Below are 18028 nucleotides of genomic sequence, written 5' to 3'. Positions count from 1 at the left end.
TTTAACACGGGTAAAGGTAGTTCCTGAATGAAGCACACTTTAAGAGTTTAAAAAAAGAACCCAAAACGCTTTATTCAATAAGATTTTTTTACTTGAGTTTTTAGTGAGCACGGGAATAGTTTTCTGCCCATGATTATTTCGGCAATACTGATTTTTTACACTAATGGAGCTCCTATCATATTACAACTGGCCCTAACCAAAATTCTAACCTTTTTTTCCTTACTTAACCCTTAACTTGTTCCATTCGGCAATCTAGGCAGACATCCTTAACAAAAACATCTAATAAAGAAGAGAATACAGAGCATGCTATCTTATTCTAGTTTACAGAATGCAACACATGGCACATCAGATTATTCCTTTCCAAAGGGACTACATAATAAAACAAAAAAAAGAAAACAGCACCTTTCTTCTTAAAGCATATTCAAGTGAGTATTTTCATAGGTAAATTTTTTGCACTGCAGATTCAGATAATATTGCAGCAGAAGAGGGAAACATCGTTTTAAAATTTCTTTTTCCTGCAAAATCCAAGTCACTGCTTATTCATGAACGGTTGGGATAAAGATAACCATCCTTTAGTCCTCAAGTCTGTTATGAGACAGTACTTGTCAAGAGGTCCAACTGCTTTTTAAGTGAATCTTTGACTTTAATGAGCTTGGTAGCCTACAGGGCACAATTAGGTATTGTGATGAAGCTACAATGAATATGGCTTTCCTATGTTGATAACATCATCAAGTTTCACACAGGCAATCTGACAACTGATGGGGTTACAATCCTGCAGATACATCAAGTAATACATCTTTGCACACATAGATTACTTATGAAATTATTGCCATAGCACAAACCTGTTCCATTATTTATCTTATATAGAACAATTAGGACATACCTGCGCTACATTATGAAACAGCTACCCAAACCAAGTCAACAGGTTTTACTTAATACCACTAAACTTTTAGATAGCCTCTCTCAAACTTATCTAACAACACAACTCAGTATTTGAGTATATACTGACTAGGAATGCATTGTATTATTTAAGAAACAGGACGGAGCGAAATACCAGTCGGTACAAAGATTTTCCGTGCCTTTCCACAGAAGCTGAATCGCAGTGCTGGAATGACAATTTGCTGCTGTCTTAGATTATTCAGTCATCAGCAAAATTACATCAAAAGACTTACTTAAAATTCACAGTCAAGATGACAGAGGAAGTTTTTCCAACAGTACTAATTTTGGTTTCAAGTTTAAAGTAAAAGGAGGTAGAGCAGTAAGGTTCAACCCAATTTTACTGATGCCAGGTATATTTGCCAGTGGCCTGTGGGTTGTCTTGTAATGTGATATTTGAAGCGGGTTTGTTTCCATCAGTATGTGCGTGTAAGAAAACATCAACTGGTCTCCTGGTTTAATGTCTTCTCGTTTGTCATACCTGTAAAGAATAAAGAAGGCTTATTTACATTCCTCTCTTTACACAGTAAACATCTCCTTTATCGCAAGGGCATACAGCATCCAAGATGAAACACAAAAGGAACTGTAACAGTCTCAGTTCTATCTCTTGATTAAATTAACTAGTACTGGAGGAGGAAATCGTATTTTTGAAGAGTTTAGGGAGCCAGTCATTCCGTGCAAGTCTTTCTGCCGCTATTGTGATACAAATCAGGACTCCTAGAAAGTTTCTCACTAGTCCTCTATTTGAGTTCTCTGGAGAAAGGACACCAAAGCCTAAGACTGTAGAAAACTGGACTCATTTTTAAGTTTTAGTCTACAAGAACTGTGGTTTGGATAAGTGTCGGTTTGGGGTTATTTTTGTTTGTTTGTTTTTTTAATTAAAAAAAAAAATAAAAATGTTACGAGCCACTTTAGCAGAAACCTTTCTTTTCTGATAGTCATGCATTAAAGTAGGACCCTCAGAGAATAACAGGGACAAGACTTCCTTGAACACTGTAGGAAAGAAAAAACAGCCTGGCAATTATAGTATTAGCTTGGCACTTGCTACTTCTGGGTTCAGTTCCCTGATCTACTACATGTTTGGGCAGGTCACTTTGGGTCAGCTTTTATAAACCTGTTTAGGTACCTATATATAACTTGTATATATATATATGTGTATATATATATTTAAAAAAAATATATATAAAAAGTAACTAGTGAGTTCTAAAACTACTTAACATGTACACTTACAGTTACTTCTTAACAGGAGATATATTCAATCTAGTCATAGAGGGAATTTGTAACTTAAGCATTTGGTAGGGATGTGAAAGATCTAGGTTCCTCCAGTCTTCATCTATCTAGGCCCAGAACTGAAGTTTATCTCACAGAGCTGTATGAACCTCTCTAATTTTCTAGAAATCGCAGTAGATTTCCCTCACCGTCTCATGAAGACACTGTTCTACTTTACAATAGTTATTTATTCAATCACCTGAAGAGAGTCAGGTGGAATTTATAGCCCAGGGGTTAGGATGCTTATACGGGACATGGCAGTCTGATCACGTCCTCAATCCAACAACTTCAAAAGGGAAAAGTAAGATGTCTACCCCAAAACACTCTGTAGACCACTGTGGAGTGTACTTCCAAAAGGGGGAGACCTAGATTCAAAGCTTTGCTTTATATCCCCCCAAAAAATTCTACACTAATACTGTCCAGAAGACAGGTTACGAGGGAGGTTACATACCTTTAGGAGTGTTTATGACAAGACAGTCTGAGGCATCTAACTACAGAAGACAGTCCGTGCTCTATAACCCAAGTGAAAAGCAGTGCCCAGTTCTTCCCCTTTTCTGCTGCCCTTTTCTGTGAACCGTTTTCTGCCAGCTTTTGGGGGTCCTGTCCTTAGGCACCTGATGCCTCCCATGCATTTCACAAGCAACTTATTCAAGGCTGTGGCTTTTCTTACAGACATGGACACTGGTAGGGAAGTGGTGCAATCCCAACCCTACATACTCTTAAGTGCACCTAGGAGTAAATCCAGGCAGCATCTTTTGCTGTATGTGTATTTGCAGACCTGGCTTCTCATCTGCCTGAATTCTCTGTGAAAAACTGGAAACATTAATCTCAGTTTCTATTTTTACAACACTCCCTGACATACGAGTCATTAACATTTAAGATACTTAAAGCAAGTGCTCTACAGCAAACTAGAGGATTTGTATGGATTGTTAACTAAAATTTTGGCAACCCAAAACGGACCCCAGGCTGACAGAATCCAGAGGTGTCAATAAATATACCATATAATGCCAAATTCGACTTTGCACACTGCACAAGTGCCGCCTTCTTCTAAAAAAATTGCACACCAATTTCATCTACTATTTCCAAGAAGATCACAATACCACTTATGATGGTACACACATCCAAACTGGCAGAAGGAATGGCATACTTCATAACAACTTTACCAACTACTAATTTTGTATTTTCTTCATCAGCAAATAAAGGGCCTTTCATCTCGCTGCAAGCATTTCTGAATTTTACTATTTTTAAATACGTTAAGCTTACACAGCATATTTATTCCGGGTTCAAAGAAACCGCACTAATTGAAGACAAGATTATAATACCTGTTCTGTGTCAGAATCCGCATCAAGCTTCTTTCAATCACCCTTTGAAGAAAAATAATGGATCACCTGCATTTTTCTTGAGGCAAATAGATCTAATCTGAGCACACCACTGAAAGCTGTTAACTTTAAGACACTTTAATTTATGGACTCTAGTTATCCTGATGAATCATCAGCCTTCATAGCCACTCCATCCATAAATCCGTTTTCACCTTATGTTCACAGTCCACAAAGATGGTAAATTAGCTGTCACCCATCTGAAAGACCATCACTTCCTTGGATAAAAAGAAAATGGGCAGCTGGTGCCACTAAACTTTGCACTATTGTACTGTCAGACAAAGTGGTAGTCCTGTGTATGATGCTCAGTTGCAGATTTTGCCTGATTTTTTTAATGTGAAATTTTCTGACGAATCAGCCCTCCCTTAAGCCTTTTTTATGAGTAAATATAAAAGTGAGAGACACAAACTGGTCTGTAGCTCCAACACTATGAAACATCCATCAGTGACAAGGATATTATTGGTACACCTTCCAATCCCACTACACTCCAGCCTTGCAAGCCCAAAACAATTCAAAACCCACCACCTAAAAAAGCTCACTGAAATTAAGCACTGTATTTAGAGAGTAGAGTTGTATTTAGAATAGCATGTGTACTTAAGTATATTCAAAAAACAATTGGAACATTTTAGCTATCGTGTGTACTATTACAGAATCACAGAATGGTAGGGGTTGGAAGGGACCTCTGGAGATCATCTAGGCCAACCCCCTGCCAGAGCAGGGTCACCTACAGCAGGTTGCACAGGAACGCGTCCAGGCGGGTTTTGAATGTCTCCAGAGTTGGAGACTCCACCACCTCTCTGGGCAGCCTGTGCCAGTGCTCTGCCAACCTCAAAGTAAAGAAGTTCCTCCTTATGTTTAGGTGGAATGTCCTATGTTCAAGTCTGTGCCCATTACCTCTTGTCCTGTCCCCGGGCACCACTGAAAAGATCCTGGCCCCATCCTCCTGACACCCACCCTTTAAGTATTTATAAGTGTTGATAAGGTCCCCCTTCAGTCATTTTTTTTCCAGACTAAAAAGACCCAAATCCCTCAGCCTTTCTTCTAAGAGAGATGTTCCAATCCCCTAACCATCTTGGTAGCCCTTTGCTGCACCCTCTCCAGCAGTTCCCTGTCCTTCTTGAACCGGGGAGCCCAGAACTGGACACAGCACTCCAGGTGCAGCCTCACCAAGGCAGAGTAGAGGGGGAAGATGACCTCCCTCGACCTGCTAGCCACACTCTTCTTGATGCACCCCAGGATGCCACTGGCCTTCTTGGCCACAAGGGCACATTGCTGACTGATGGTCATCCTGTTGTCCACAAGGACTCCCAGGTCTCTTTCCACTGAGCTGCTCTCCAGCAGGCCAGCCCCCAACCTGTCCTGGTGCATGGGGTTATTCCTCCCCAGGTGCAGCACCCTACGCTTACCCTTGGTGAATTTCATAAGGTTCCTCTCTACCCAACTCTCCAGCCTGTCCAGGTCTCTCTGTATGGTGGCACAGCCTTCTGGTGTGTCAGCCACCCCCTCAGCTTTGTGTCATCGGCAAACTTGCTGAGGGTGCACTCATCAGGGTAAGGATGAGGGTGCACCCTCATCCAGGTCATTGATGAATACATTGAAGAGGACTGGACCCAGTACTGACCCCTGGGGAACACCGCTCGTCACTGACCTCCAACTAGACTCTGTGCCCCTCATCACGACCCTCTGAGCTCTTTCACTTGTATATCTATCTATCACTTGTACTCTAATAGTTTAATATCTCCTCCTGACTGTTCACGGCTTAAGACTTTCTCTAGACTGAACACGCAAAGAACAATTTGAAATAAGCATTGTATTGGTAACTGTGAAGCCAATTCAGCTTTAAACTGTTCATACCATCACAATATTATGAGAGAGCACAGAAACACAATACAGCATAGCGAGCTTGATGATTTTTATAATTCCCCCAGAAGCATTCCCTTCTTCCTCTTTACTTCCAAATTACTTTTCTCTCTAAACATAATAATTAAATTGTATTTGTTTCTCTGATTCTGGAGACTGTAACTACGAAAAAAGGACTCCATGCTCAGAGCACTTCTTAAATCAAAATCTGCTTGTATTGCTTCTGTTTTGTGCAAGTATAAAGTAAGGCTTTGTGTCATTTTCTGCTGAATCATTTTCATTAAGATGACATTTTAAATCAGAAACCTACACTTCACCGTTTTTTTGGTCTGCATCCTGAAAAGCAAACAATGCCTTCCCACAAATGTCTCCTACTGTTCATTTAAATATTTTGATTTCTTAAAACTGTGTGTACATTACTGCTGGTCATGGTAACAAAGCACTCAACTGCTTTCTCTCAGAGCTAATGTGACCGATAGTCCCCAACAGCAGCCTCAATGCCATCTTATGTGAAGGATGTTCCACGTAAAAATGGACTTTGAATATTAATACACAGATAAGCACATCATTTAAAAACAAAATGAGAAGATGCCACCACAACTATAGATACTGTTCTGCCAAGAGCAGAAAAACATTCATTTACATCTGTTTTATACAAGATCTAGTGAGATATCAAACGTAACTGCATTAAAGATGTTGGTGTTTTAGTAAGCTAACATTTTTTGCACTGTTTCTGATGTCTTTAAAAGATTCTACACTATTTAGGCAAACCAGAACCAACAAAAACAACTAAAAAACATCGCAGTGCTCATATTTCTGAAATGGCAGCACTGCATTCATCAAAATTCTCTGAAGATTCACATTGTTCTTGACCTGGCTTAATAAATAAGCTATACCAGAAACCATGTCTGTGATGCTTGCTCCTGTGCATATACAAAAAAGGAAAACGCGGTCTCTTGCCTGTCTTCAGATCAAAATACCCGTTCATAACATACCTCCAATCTGAATTGATTTCTAGAAACCGAGAAACTCCTGTCTGTGCCGCAGCCACGTCGATATGAACAGACACGTCTATATAATTAAAGAAAACAAAACACAGTTTCAAAATTCTTCTAAGAACACTCTGATTAATAAATTAACAAAACAGTAATAGAAAAGATGCACGTAAATACTGTGAAAAAGTAATATCCAATGCATGTAAAGATATAGTAACAAAAAACCCCACAACTGAAATTAGGTGAACATACCTCAAACCAGCTTTACATACCTGCTGTTGAAGGTACCAACTCATGCAACTTCTGAATTGCCACTCCTCCAGGATAATTGAAATGTGAAACATACAAAGATGTTCCTGAATAAGCAGCATTAACTACAAGATGCATTATAACAAAGAAAGATCCAAGTTTGTACAGCCAGGATTTCCGGTAGTTATTCAGACTGTTGAGGGAGGGAGGGGAAAAATGAGTAAGAATAAACTGTTAATTCTTCTTTCATACTGGTCATTGACCATTGTGACAGAACTTTTATGAGAATTCCACTGCTAGATAATAAAGATTAATGCAAACTTTATTATTCCATGTGTATGGAATGCATTTATTATCCACTTCTAAGAGACTAGCTTCTAGTGACATTTAAATTAGAATATTCTCGTTAACAAAGCTAATACAAGCTCATCAATAAAGCTAAGTATTTCTGTATTTAACATGTTTAGCTATGAACGTATTCTCTTTCAAAGAACTTTAAAGTTTGACTTCAATTTGTTTACTCAATATACACCAAGTTTAACTTTTTAATACAAACTCCATGTTTCATGAGCCCCACCTGTATGTTAAACTATCTCCTAAGGTAAGTTAACAATACAGTAGTACACTGGAATTTGTCTTTTTCTCTGGCGGATAAAATAAACTGAATTGTAACAGCATAACAGTAAAATCAGGGCTCTATTCTCCAATCTGCCCCAGACTTGTCAAATGGTCCTGTCAAATCATTTAACTTTTCTATGTCCCCATTTCCCTCATTAGTCAAACAGGTACAATGATACAGATCTCCTTTGTAAAGCCAGACCTATAAGATCTCAAGACAATCCAGATTCCAAGTGCATAAAAATAGTAATAATGAGTTTTGCTTTTCTTTTGCATTTTCAGAGAAAACAAATAAACAGAATTTTGAACTTACATTCTTGAGCACATTTTAGCAGCCACTATGTTGAAGACAGGGAAAGTATATATGATAAAACGCAGCTCTTTGTGCGGGAGAAACGAATACAAGAAAATAAAGCCCAGTGCTGGCAAAAGTAATATCCGAGTTCTCTTTTCTGCTACACCTAAAGGTAAGAATATAATGCTGCATCCCAAAGCACGAGGCAGGGCTGAATAGAAATACCACAGGAAAGGGGAGGTCTTCCAAGTGAAAAGGAGAGTTAAGGATGTTTTCACTGCTAACAAGTGAAGTAACTATTCTTTACAGTAGTAAGTGCAAATATAGCAAATACGCAGTATACTTTTTGTAGATCATATTCTTCCAGGCATTTGTTTTCCTGCCTTAGTCTTTGAGAAATAAAAGCAGTTGCCTAATGACATTCACACCACCCAACAGAGGCACATCAAATGGCGCTAATGAAGGATAACATGAAAAACCAAGGGGAAAGAGACCTGGCTTTACATTGGTAGAACACAAAGAAGCAAGAAGGAACAGTCAGCACTGGAAAGTTAAATTTTAGGGAAAGACCTAAGAAACAGACATTATTTCAAAAGCTTCAAATAATGAAATCCTAGATGAAAAGTAGAATTTAACACCATAACCAAGTCTCAGGAATAGGTTACATCAAGTCTTTGCTTTGGCTGATAGTGTTTAATAAATCTTTTTCCCTGGACGTTTCAAAGGATACTCCCCAGTCGGAACTTTTGTTTAAAATTGTGTTATACCAGAGCACTTTCCCCTCAGGCCACACAAGTTGCCTCCAAAATAGAGAATCCACAGCAACTGTTAGCCCTAAAAGAATTAAAGAAATACAAATCTGTGTGAATTAAAAACTAGGGAAAAGCAAACTAGCACATCCAAACTGCACATTTACTGATGAGATCAACATAAACTGGAACATGCATTGTAAGCCAATGTCACCCAAAGCCACAGAGAAGGTTGAATCTGTCTGTCTTGCAGTGGAAACACAGGGGAGGGAGGCAATTCTCAATAGAAGTCTTAACAGAAGCATGTTAGGTAGGAATCTGATTGAGATTCACCCCGATCCAATCTCAGGTGTGAAAACAGTGGTTTAATTAAGGTTTGCTTTCAAAGAATATTAGAGCATTAAATGTAATGAATGGCAAGAAACCTGGGTTAACTTCAAATGGTACTAAATAGATTTTTATTGTAAAGCTGGTAAGTTAAGAAAAGCAATCTCTGGAAGTTTGCTATTGTTTATTAGGGTGGGAGGGAAGGAGGATAAGGGAGGAAAGGCAAAAAGACAGAAGAGCAGCAAATCTGTCAGCTTCATCTCCTCCACTCAGCTCTACGAAAACTGCTCTGATATTTAAGAAGTTTGCCCAGAGGGTGAATGGGAGTACCAGTGACTAATTGCCATTGGACCTCCAGACTCTTAAGCTGTGAGGTGCCTCCAAATGCACATGGCATGATCTTTTATTGTTTCACGCTGTGGAAGGGACAGCACACTACCAGAGGTCATCATCAGGCATCTGACAACAACATTTTTCATTAGGTAGGCTGGCAGAGAAGTTTAGAGTATTTACGTGCATATGTATGAGTCTTCCATGGACGGGTAGACAAAGAGATCTTCAACCTCTCTAGCATGGATAATCACTTAAGCTATTAAAATTAATGTAATAAAGAAACAGAGCTGAACTGTGACTCTCCCCACAACCCTCTTGCTCGATATCCGTATCTGTCACACTCTTGTATTTCATCCTGGGATTCAGCTTATCATCATGGCAATAGATAACACAGCTGATAATGCACATCTAGCTACAGACAAATACTAATTATACTAAAGTCAACCTGCACATCTAAGCCTTTTTAAGACCAGGCCATCACACTGTAAGCATCTAAAAGTGGGGGTCATAGTATCTTTCTACTGCTCTGTTCACACCTATTTCCTCACACAGAAATTTTCAAAGAAATAAATACCCTTCTCATATTACTAGCAAATGGAATCAATCAAACAAAAAAAGCCCTAAGGGCCAGGTCAGCAGAGAAGTCAGTCAAATCTCCAGACTTCTGTTGAATTTAATATGTGGCATTTGATTTTTCCAAGCAAATACTTACCCAACCAAAAAGTTCCAGCAGGAACAGCATGGGAAAGCACCTTGAAAACGGAGATTCTTTTAGTTAATAACGTCACCAGGAGCATAAGGCCTAAGAATATGCAGAGCTCTGATCTGAAGACTATAATTGCCAAAGCTGAGAACCAAATGAATGGCCTTTGCTTTTGCTGTATCCAAAACGTCAATGCCAGGAGCACTGCAAAAATAAATAAAGCACACCATCTGACACACTGAACTATTCATTTTCTAAAGGGCAACATTCTTCTCAATGCTAGTGTCTTGTTCCTCTAACTTCCCATCAATCCTCACTTGGTCTTCCTACTGTTTATAGTCCAGAAATTCCCTGTTAGAGAAATGTAACTTGGAAAAACGCACAACTTTCTACTGTTGACACTTAAGTTATTAGGAAAAGTATAACCCCAGAAGGAACACAGGGGAACTCTTCCTAGACAGCATATTCAATAGCTTTTGGGAAAAAAAGAAAAACAAACATTAAGGGAATACTAAAAGCCTTCCAAACTATGATTCATAATTAGTATTGCTCAGTATCAGCTGAAGAGCTAGTTTATTCTCTTGGCTGTATCCTGTATTCATGATAACAGTGAGCCATTTCAAATATGAAAACGAGACTACAGACTACTGCTCAGGGAGAAAAAAAACTATAAATCCATTTGCATGGTTAGCTGGAGTCACACTGTATCTCTACAGATGAAGTTGCCTCTACTTTTTCACAGTTTAAATCACATGATAACACTGACTACATAGTAAAGCGGTCAAGATCCTACAGAAAATGTGTGAAGTATTAACAGTACAAAAACGTGAAACAACTTGTATTTTTTAATACCCACAGAAATTGTCTGAGAAGCTTACTACTACACGGTGTTTATTTGACAATCCAACTTCCTTTTTTTTGTATGTCAGTTCTGATCTATACAGGTTCTTACGCCAAGCTTGTGATTTTATTAGTTGAACAACTTGCACTGAAGCACTGACTCAGCTAATATCTGTCACGTGTGGTTAATCTTCCCTCTCATCATCTCTGGGGAAAAACTGTATGTGTAGAGTATGGTTTTGACTTCCCCCCTGGCTTTTACTTAAGTGTACAAACTGCTACATTTGTAGATAACTCCAGAAGAGAAAGGTGGAGATGCTGCAGTGGGAGTTTGTTCCACAGTCTCATGAGAAAGCTGTTTCCCTTGTAGAGTAAATTCACAGATTTTTTTTTTTTTTAACTGCAAGTGTACCTACTGCCTTTTCAATAGCTGTTTTATGCATCAGATATGTGTACCCTAACCTCTAGTCAATCAAAGCGATCTGACAAACTCCACGTATGCTCAGTTTCAGGAAAACTTGATTCAACAGTCATTTTAAGAATGGTAAAAAAAGGAAATAAACAAATCACAACTGCTTAAGTTTTCTAATCTTGTTATCACACTATTTAACCAAGTACATATATTAATTTGGTCTGACCACGCATTTTCTGTGCTTTAACTATTGATACATTTGAGAAGAATTTTTATATTTTAAAATTATTACCATGCGAATACTTACCAAAAGGAAGTGCAAACACATTAGGGAGAGTTCGTGTACAGTAAAACATCAAATGAAACTGAGTAACAGTGATGAGACAGAAGATTGTTGATGTAGTTGCTCCAAACTGCTTTCTAACTTCTTTCTGCAACTTCCATAACGTGTAAATCACACTGAGCCCCAAGCTTCCTCGGACTATTGGAAGAATAAAAATGGGACATAAGAGTCATATTAGACGGATCACTGATGTTACATAATGTAACAGGAAGAAGTCACGAAGAATAACACTGAACATATCACAGTATAACCCACTTCAAAGAAAAGAAAAACAACAAAAACCAAAATGAAAACGTCCACATTAGTTTAGCTATTTTAATGCACCTTTAATTTGTCTGATACTTTTGCACAAAGATCAATGAGTCTATGCCCAAGTTAAACAATATTTTCTGAAGCATACACGGAAGCACACATGGGAGTGTATTCTCTGAATACCACTTGCTTTTTCTACACTGTCTAACATTTATTAGTGCAGACCTTCTCTGTGCTGTTAGTTACCCCAAAGAGGAGGTGATCTAAGCATCTACAGTTTGCAAAATCCATCATTAAGGAAAAGAGTATTTTAACCATTGGTCCAACACTGAATGTTACAACAATGTCACCCGTTAGTCCATCTCTATTCTGAGGATTTAAAGTTCTCATACCTATCAGCTGGGAGTAAAATTTGGACATTCTTAGCACAGAAAGTACATATATAGCTGGGCTGGAAAGAGCAGCAATAAAAATTGGTCCAAGGAACGTTCTTGGGACAACTCCAGGAAATTCATGATGGTCATACTGCAAAAAGGAAAATCTAAGTAAGCTAGACAAATCAGAAACAAAGGAAAACTGGGATAAATCATGGAATGGTTTGGGTTGGAAGGGACCTTAAAGATGATCTTGTTCCAACCCCCACCCCCCCACCCCCATCATGGCATATGCACACTTCATTTATCCTACTCATACAACAGGGAATTCTGATCTTTAACAGTGTCCAAGAAAGAACACCTTCCTTCCCATTTACCTTATCCAAGTCCAGTTGATGGTACACCACATCATGGATAGCTTGTAGGTTAAAGCTTTCCTCTACTTTTGTAAAAGGACAGACAGTTAAATGAACAAAAGCCACAACAATAATCAGCAGCAGCAATGGGAATGACCGTCCACTCGAGCTCCTCTTCTGAGCCATCCTGGGTTCCAAGTTCACATAAAATCTAGTATTGTTAAAAAGAAAATTAAAAGAAAATACATTAATAACACAGCATGAAGTGTACAAGCAGAAAAAGAGAGATTGATAACGCAAGAAAAACATACTACAGTAGTGTAAAAGTTTAAACAAAGACTAATAAACCAAATAATCCACCCAATTTATTTTTTTTTGATACATTCAATGAATCAAGTGGATACCCAAAAATATATTTAGGCTGCATTTCAGGATTTAGGCTACCTCCTGTAAATGTAAAAGTTCTAGTTTTCACCTAAAAAACTTCATGACAACATAGACCCTACTTAAAGTATTTCCCTTTGTGTTCCGTACTGCCACCACTGCTAAGAGTGACACCTCAATTATGTCTGCGTTTTGTGGGAGAGACAGTTTCATAATTTACTCTCACTTTAATCACAGAATCATTTAGGTTGGAAAAGACCCTTGGGATCATCGAGTCCAACCATCACCTCCACTCTACAAAGTTCTCCCTTACACCATATCCCTTAACACCACATCTAAACGACTCAAACACATTCAGGGATGGTGACTCCACCACCTCCCTGGGCAGCCTATGCCAGTGTCTGACCACTCTTTCTGTGAAGAATTTTTTCCTAATGTCCAGCCTAAACCTACCCTGCTGCAGCTTGAAGCCATTCCTTCTTGTTCTATCGCTAATTGCCTGTGAGAAGAGTCCAACATCAACCTCTCTACGATGGCCTTTCAAGTAGTTGTAGAGAGTGATGAGGTCTCCCCTCAGCCTCCTCTTCCTCAAACTAAACAGTCCCAGCTCCTTCAATTGCTCCTCATAAGATTTAGCCTCCAGGCCCTTCACCAGCTTCGTTGCCCTCCCCTGCACTCGCTCCAGCACCTCAATATCTCTCTTATATTGAGGTGCCCAGAACTGGACACAATACTCAAGGTGTGGCCTCAGCAGTGCTGAGTACAGGGGGACAATCACCTCCCTCCTTCTGCTGGTCACACTATTTCTAATACGAGCCAGGATGCCATTGGCCCTCTTGGCCACCTGGGCACACTGCTGGCTCATGTTCAGCCGCTTGTCAATTAGAACCCCCAGGTCCTTTTCTGCCAGGCAGCTCTCCAGCCACGCTTCCCCAAGCCTGTAGCGATGCATGGGGTTGTTGTGGCCCAAGTGCAGGACCCGGCACTTGGCCTTGTTGAAGCACATTCCATTAGCATTGGCCCATCGGTCCAATCTATCCAAGTCTCTCTGTAGAGCCTCCCTATCCTCATGTAGATCAACACTCCCGCTTAGCTTCGTGTCATCTGCAAACTTGCTGATGATACACTCTATGTCCTTACCAAGGTCATCAATAAAGATGTTAAACAGAAATGGTCCCAACACCGAGCCCTGAGGGACACCACTTGTGACCGGCCGCCAGCTGGATTTAACTCCATTGACCACCACTCTTTGGGACCACCCATCCAGCCAGTGCTTGATCCAGCAGATCGTATGCTCATCCAGGCCATGAGCCGCCAGTTTTTCCATGAGAATTCTATGGGGGACAGCGTCAAATGCTTTTCAAAAGTCTAGGTAGACAATGTCCACAGCCTTTCCCTCATCCAATAGCATCAATCGCATGCTTGATTTGTACATGACAACTCTCTCATCTGTCTAGGACTCCGAAACCAGTGGAAGAGGAACCATGAGGATAAGAAATTGCTCAGAATACTTTAATCTTTTAAGGTCGCCAGCGACTACGTCTGGACTTGGCGAGTGAAGGATGAATCCCCTTCGGCACCCACACCATGTAAAACAGCCCAAATCCCATCCTTCACACTGCTACCCAGAAACAAAGGTCATCTCTCCCTAGTGCTTTGCTTCACAACACTGTGCTGAGCCATTCTTAAGGTAGTATTTATGATGCATTTTATCATGATGATAAAAATCACATGTCCAGGTGATGCCAGAGCAAATAAAGCATAGGTATAGTCATGGGCAAACCACTAATTTTTTTCTGGTTTCAGATTAGAAACCAGTAAAAAAAAAAAGTTATTTTCTGTGACCATTTCCAGCAAAAAAGTGGTAATCTATTTCATGTTCTTCTAATTTAAGCTTCCCACTTTTTGTAAGTTTACAATTTAAGAAAAGACGAGGGATTTTGGTTATTGCTATTCTTGTTCTGTTCTCACAGAAACAGAACTTTAAAAATAGCGCCTTTAAGGTAAAACTGAACTTTTGGTTAGAGATGTTTTCTCCTGTATTTTGTTCTAAATATGTCCACCAAAAAGATCTAATATAGTTGGCAGATTTTCTAGGATCACTAAGCAGCTGCCCCCTAGAGGTACCTTTTCCTGAACTGACATTTGTCCTGCTCATTAGTAAAAATAAAAAAAGAGTGAACTAATGTTCCCTATTGTCACAGCTAACACCAATAAACCCCAAAATTTGTATACTTCCTGTAAATTGCCTAAATCTGCATATTATTTTATATATCTCACCGATTGCATTTTTTCTCATGATTGCTGCTGTTATAGACTGTAACTGAAGCTCTAACCCTCAGCTCAAGACAAGAGAGTTCTGTGGTAGGTCCTTACGATTTTTGGCTTGTTTTGCAATGTTAAAAGCCTAAATAAACACAACACCCCAGGAAGCATGAATACGTCTTTTTAACCCGTGCCTAGTATTACTTCTTTATGAGGACAGATGAAAGGGGGTTATGCTACGACAGAATCCTTTTCCCATAGCAGTAGTAGAAGAGGTATGGGACTGCCATCAGGAGCACTTCAAGGAGTGTTTGGTAGGAATTAAGCCTCTGCACAGGCTATTTATTCTTGTCTCTAGAAAGCTCTCTTGCTGAATTCTCCCAGTAAGTACAGAGGCATCTCAAGGTTCTGACCAAAGTTACCCAAGAGAAAAATGGACACTGTAGGATCAATCTACCACTGCATATGGCAACACAGGCGTTTGAGCAGCTTGCGTGTCACGTAGAGCAGCGTGTAATATACCAGTAAGGTGGGGATTCCTCACTCCCAACTCCCAGCTTCTTAACATTTCAGATATTTTAGGACACACTGAATCCTTGTAAAAGAACCTAAGTGCCAAGAAGCTCTATTTTTTCCTTCTTAACTATATCAGCTGTGTAATAAAAAGATACTACCTTCACCTACAAATACGGCATTCATTATACTCTGACCGCTCTACCATATAGCCTGCTCTTGACAGCTTTACCTGATCACCACATGATTAATCAATCCGCAACTTCCTAAATCATCAGAATGACAGCGAAGCTAAATATCCCATACACAGTTTAACACAAAGCTTTTTTTTTTTTTTAATCTCATTGACTCCAATCCTTTTGTATGCCTGAAGAAAGTAAGCTTGCCAGCATACTCATACATTTTGAAGATAATTATCCGCATTATACATACTGAAATTCCCTGAAGGGAAATGCTCTGGAAGATAAAAAAAAAACAAAGCATGAAGACAACAGCTAGGTTTCTGAGATAAAGCCTAATAAATTTAGTGGGCTTGTCAAGACTCAAAATAAAATGCTCTGTCAAAACCCGATGCTGACAAACCTCAAAAATCAAGTGGGATTTATGAAGACATATACACTAGATTTGATGTTTACTACAAATTTGCTATATAAAGGCAAAATACTTGCAATTACAACTTTTATTTTTAAGTGCCAAAACCACAGAAACAGATTTTCACTTAATAAAAATATTTTAATAATGACGGTTAGAGGAATGTCGTAGGCAAATACAGATAGTTTTACTCATCATTAACATTCTGATGACTTTAGAAGAATCCTCCTCAGACCTGTACAACATAGCCACATTTACTCCCACCCCCAATGTCTGCATCAAGACTGAATTATAGGAGTGGAGATTTTCAACACAAGGAATTCCCCCTTGCTGGGATTAAGCTGGGTGAAAATAAATTGTATTCTCACATTAAAAAAAGGCTGAAACACTTTTATTGGAAATCATTTACTCTTTTCCTATGGAGGTGTGGTTAGTTGCAAGATTATTCTTTTCCCCCATGAAAAATCTACCAAATTTGTCTCTCATGTTTACACTCTTTAGTGTAAGCATGTCAGAGTTTGGCAGCCAAACTGCATGTTGAATCTGTCTACAGAGATTGCATTTCACTCCCTTGCATGCTCTGTATGGAAACACGTTGAGCAGAACCACACCAACGGCATCCCACCATGAAGCCCTGCCTCTTTGACTTCATCTAGACTTGGTAAAACCTATCTATGATTGTCCTGTAAGGACAGAGTATGTCTAGAAGAGTGGGAACAGGACCTGAAGAATCACAGAGCGGCTTGGGTCAGAGGGGACCCTAAAGACCATCTAGATCCAACCCCCTGCCATGGACAGGGACACCTCCCACTAGACCAGGCTGCTCATAAACCTACATAAAGACTAAGGGACAAGTATCTTATGTTGTATTATCTTCAGTTTTCATGGTTTTTTTTCTATGCTTTATAGCTCTTCCAACTTTGCTCTGCGGCTGACTTCTGAATGAGGTCGTATTTAAACCTTGTACCTGCTGGGATTGCTTTTTCTTCTTTTTTAAGAAGGAACGGGGCATTTGCTACCCTTAGATACATTTCCTGATGAATATGGGGACTGGCTAAAAAAAAAGAAATTAAGACAAAATATTAAAGCTGAGGCAGGCAATGAAGCCTGGGACTGCACTGGCTACGAAGGTACTACTACGAAGACAACGCCACTCTTCGGAGTGGGGAAGAAACGCACGGAATGCTCTCGACTGAAAGAAAAATACCCCAAAACCCCCCCAAACTCCCTGCTGCCCCCAAGCTGGCCGGCCCCCCCGCTGCCGCCACTCCTAGCCCCGGCTAACGGCCGTGCCGCGCGCCCGCCAACCGCCGACAGCTGCGCGCGCGGGGCGGTTTAACGTTCCTCGCCACCGCCCGCCCCGCTTCACGGCCGCTCCCAGGCGGCCCGGGGGTGTTTTAGGACGAGACCGCGGCACCATCCGCCGCTTCTGAAGCCACCGGCACCCCCGCGGCAGAGGCGGCGGCCCAACCCCGCCCCGCTCCCTCCCAGCCGCCCGGCGGGGGGGGGGCCGCAGCTCAGCGCCTCCGCAGGGGACGGGGCTCCCGGAGGCGACCTCCGGCACGAACACAACGCAACGAACGGGCCCGTCGGCAGCCTCCCCACTCCCCCTCAAACACAACCGCTACCACCCGCCTCGGCCCGGCCCGCACTCACCGTTCGGCGCCCACGTGGCCGCCCCGCAGAGGGCGCCGGCAGGAGGCGGTGTGTGCGGGCACAGAGACGGCCCCCTGTCCACGTGACCGCCCCCCCGGGCGGCCATGTTAGGTGCGGGCAGAGCGCGCCCCCGCCAGCAGCGGGGCTCCCAGGCGGCTGCCAAAGACAAATGGCGGCCGGGCCTGAAGCCCCTGCAGGTCTCGCGCCTGCCCGCTCTCATGATGGCGGCGGCGGGCAGTGCTTCCCCCGCCGGCTCCCTGCCCCGTCCCCTCCGCGCAGCTCTCTGCGCACGCGGAGCGCTCCCATTGGCCCGCAGCGTGGCGAGCGCCGAT

The 18028-nt window shown here is 41.0% G+C and overlaps 2 protein-coding genes across 6 annotated transcripts in view; one reads left to right on the top strand and one right to left on the bottom strand.

The window, feature by feature from the left end:
- The window catches only part of ZBED4 (zinc finger BED-type containing 4), a 28050-nt gene extending 10826 nt beyond the window's left edge, over window positions 1–17224 (top strand). For 2 of the 4 annotated variants that reach the window (XM_063323366.1, XM_063323364.1), the window contains exons 2-3: window positions 10841–10921; window positions 14129–17224. The gene's annotated coding sequence lies outside the window, so the exon portion shown is untranslated. Of the gene's footprint in view, window positions 1–7585; window positions 7771–10840; window positions 10922–14128 lie in introns of all 4 variants that reach the window. The other 2 variants (XM_063323365.1, XM_063323367.1) reach the window with 2 other exon arrangements.
- Window positions 47–17924, bottom strand: ALG12 (ALG12 alpha-1,6-mannosyltransferase). Of its 2 annotated transcripts, none has more exons than XM_063323368.1 (10): window positions 17697–17924; window positions 12309–12498; window positions 11950–12082; window positions 11270–11443; window positions 9720–9914; window positions 8329–8432; window positions 7617–7840; window positions 6709–6878; window positions 6437–6512; window positions 47–1417 (listed from the first exon to the last, which is right to left on the bottom strand). In XM_063323368.1, the coding sequence occupies exons 2-10, from the start codon at window positions 12471–12473 to the stop codon at window positions 1186–1188; spliced, it is 1473 nt and encodes a 490-aa protein (XP_063179438.1). In that variant the 5' UTR covers window positions 12474–12498; window positions 17697–17924; the 3' UTR covers window positions 47–1185. The 2 variants fall into 2 exon arrangements, with proteins under 2 accessions (XP_063179438.1, XP_063179439.1); XM_063323369.1 differs by lacking the exon at window positions 17697–17924 and adding an exon at window positions 13812–14043.
- Window positions 17925–18028: the final 104 nt, after the last annotated feature.

Source organism: Chroicocephalus ridibundus, chromosome 1 (genome assembly GCF_963924245.1).
Source record: "Chroicocephalus ridibundus chromosome 1, bChrRid1.1, whole genome shotgun sequence".
NCBI lineage: Eukaryota > Metazoa > Chordata > Aves > Charadriiformes > Laridae > Chroicocephalus > Chroicocephalus ridibundus.
The sequence above is the reverse complement of the archived record's forward strand: the minus strand, read 5'-3'. Positions and strand labels throughout refer to the sequence as shown.

Coding starts and splice junctions, on each gene's coding strand:
- ALG12 (XM_063323368.1), bottom strand. CDS start 12,473: ATGGCTCAGAAGAGGAGCTCGAGTGGACGGTCATTCCCATTGCTGCTG. Junction 7,841..8,328: donor ACAAAAGTTCCGACTGGGGA/GTATCCTTTGAA, acceptor TTCACTTGGAAG/ACCTCCCCTTTCCTGTGGTA. Junction 1,418..6,436: donor GAAATCAATTCAGATTGGAG/GTATGTTATGAA, acceptor TATTCTTTACAG/GTATGACAAACGAGAAGACA.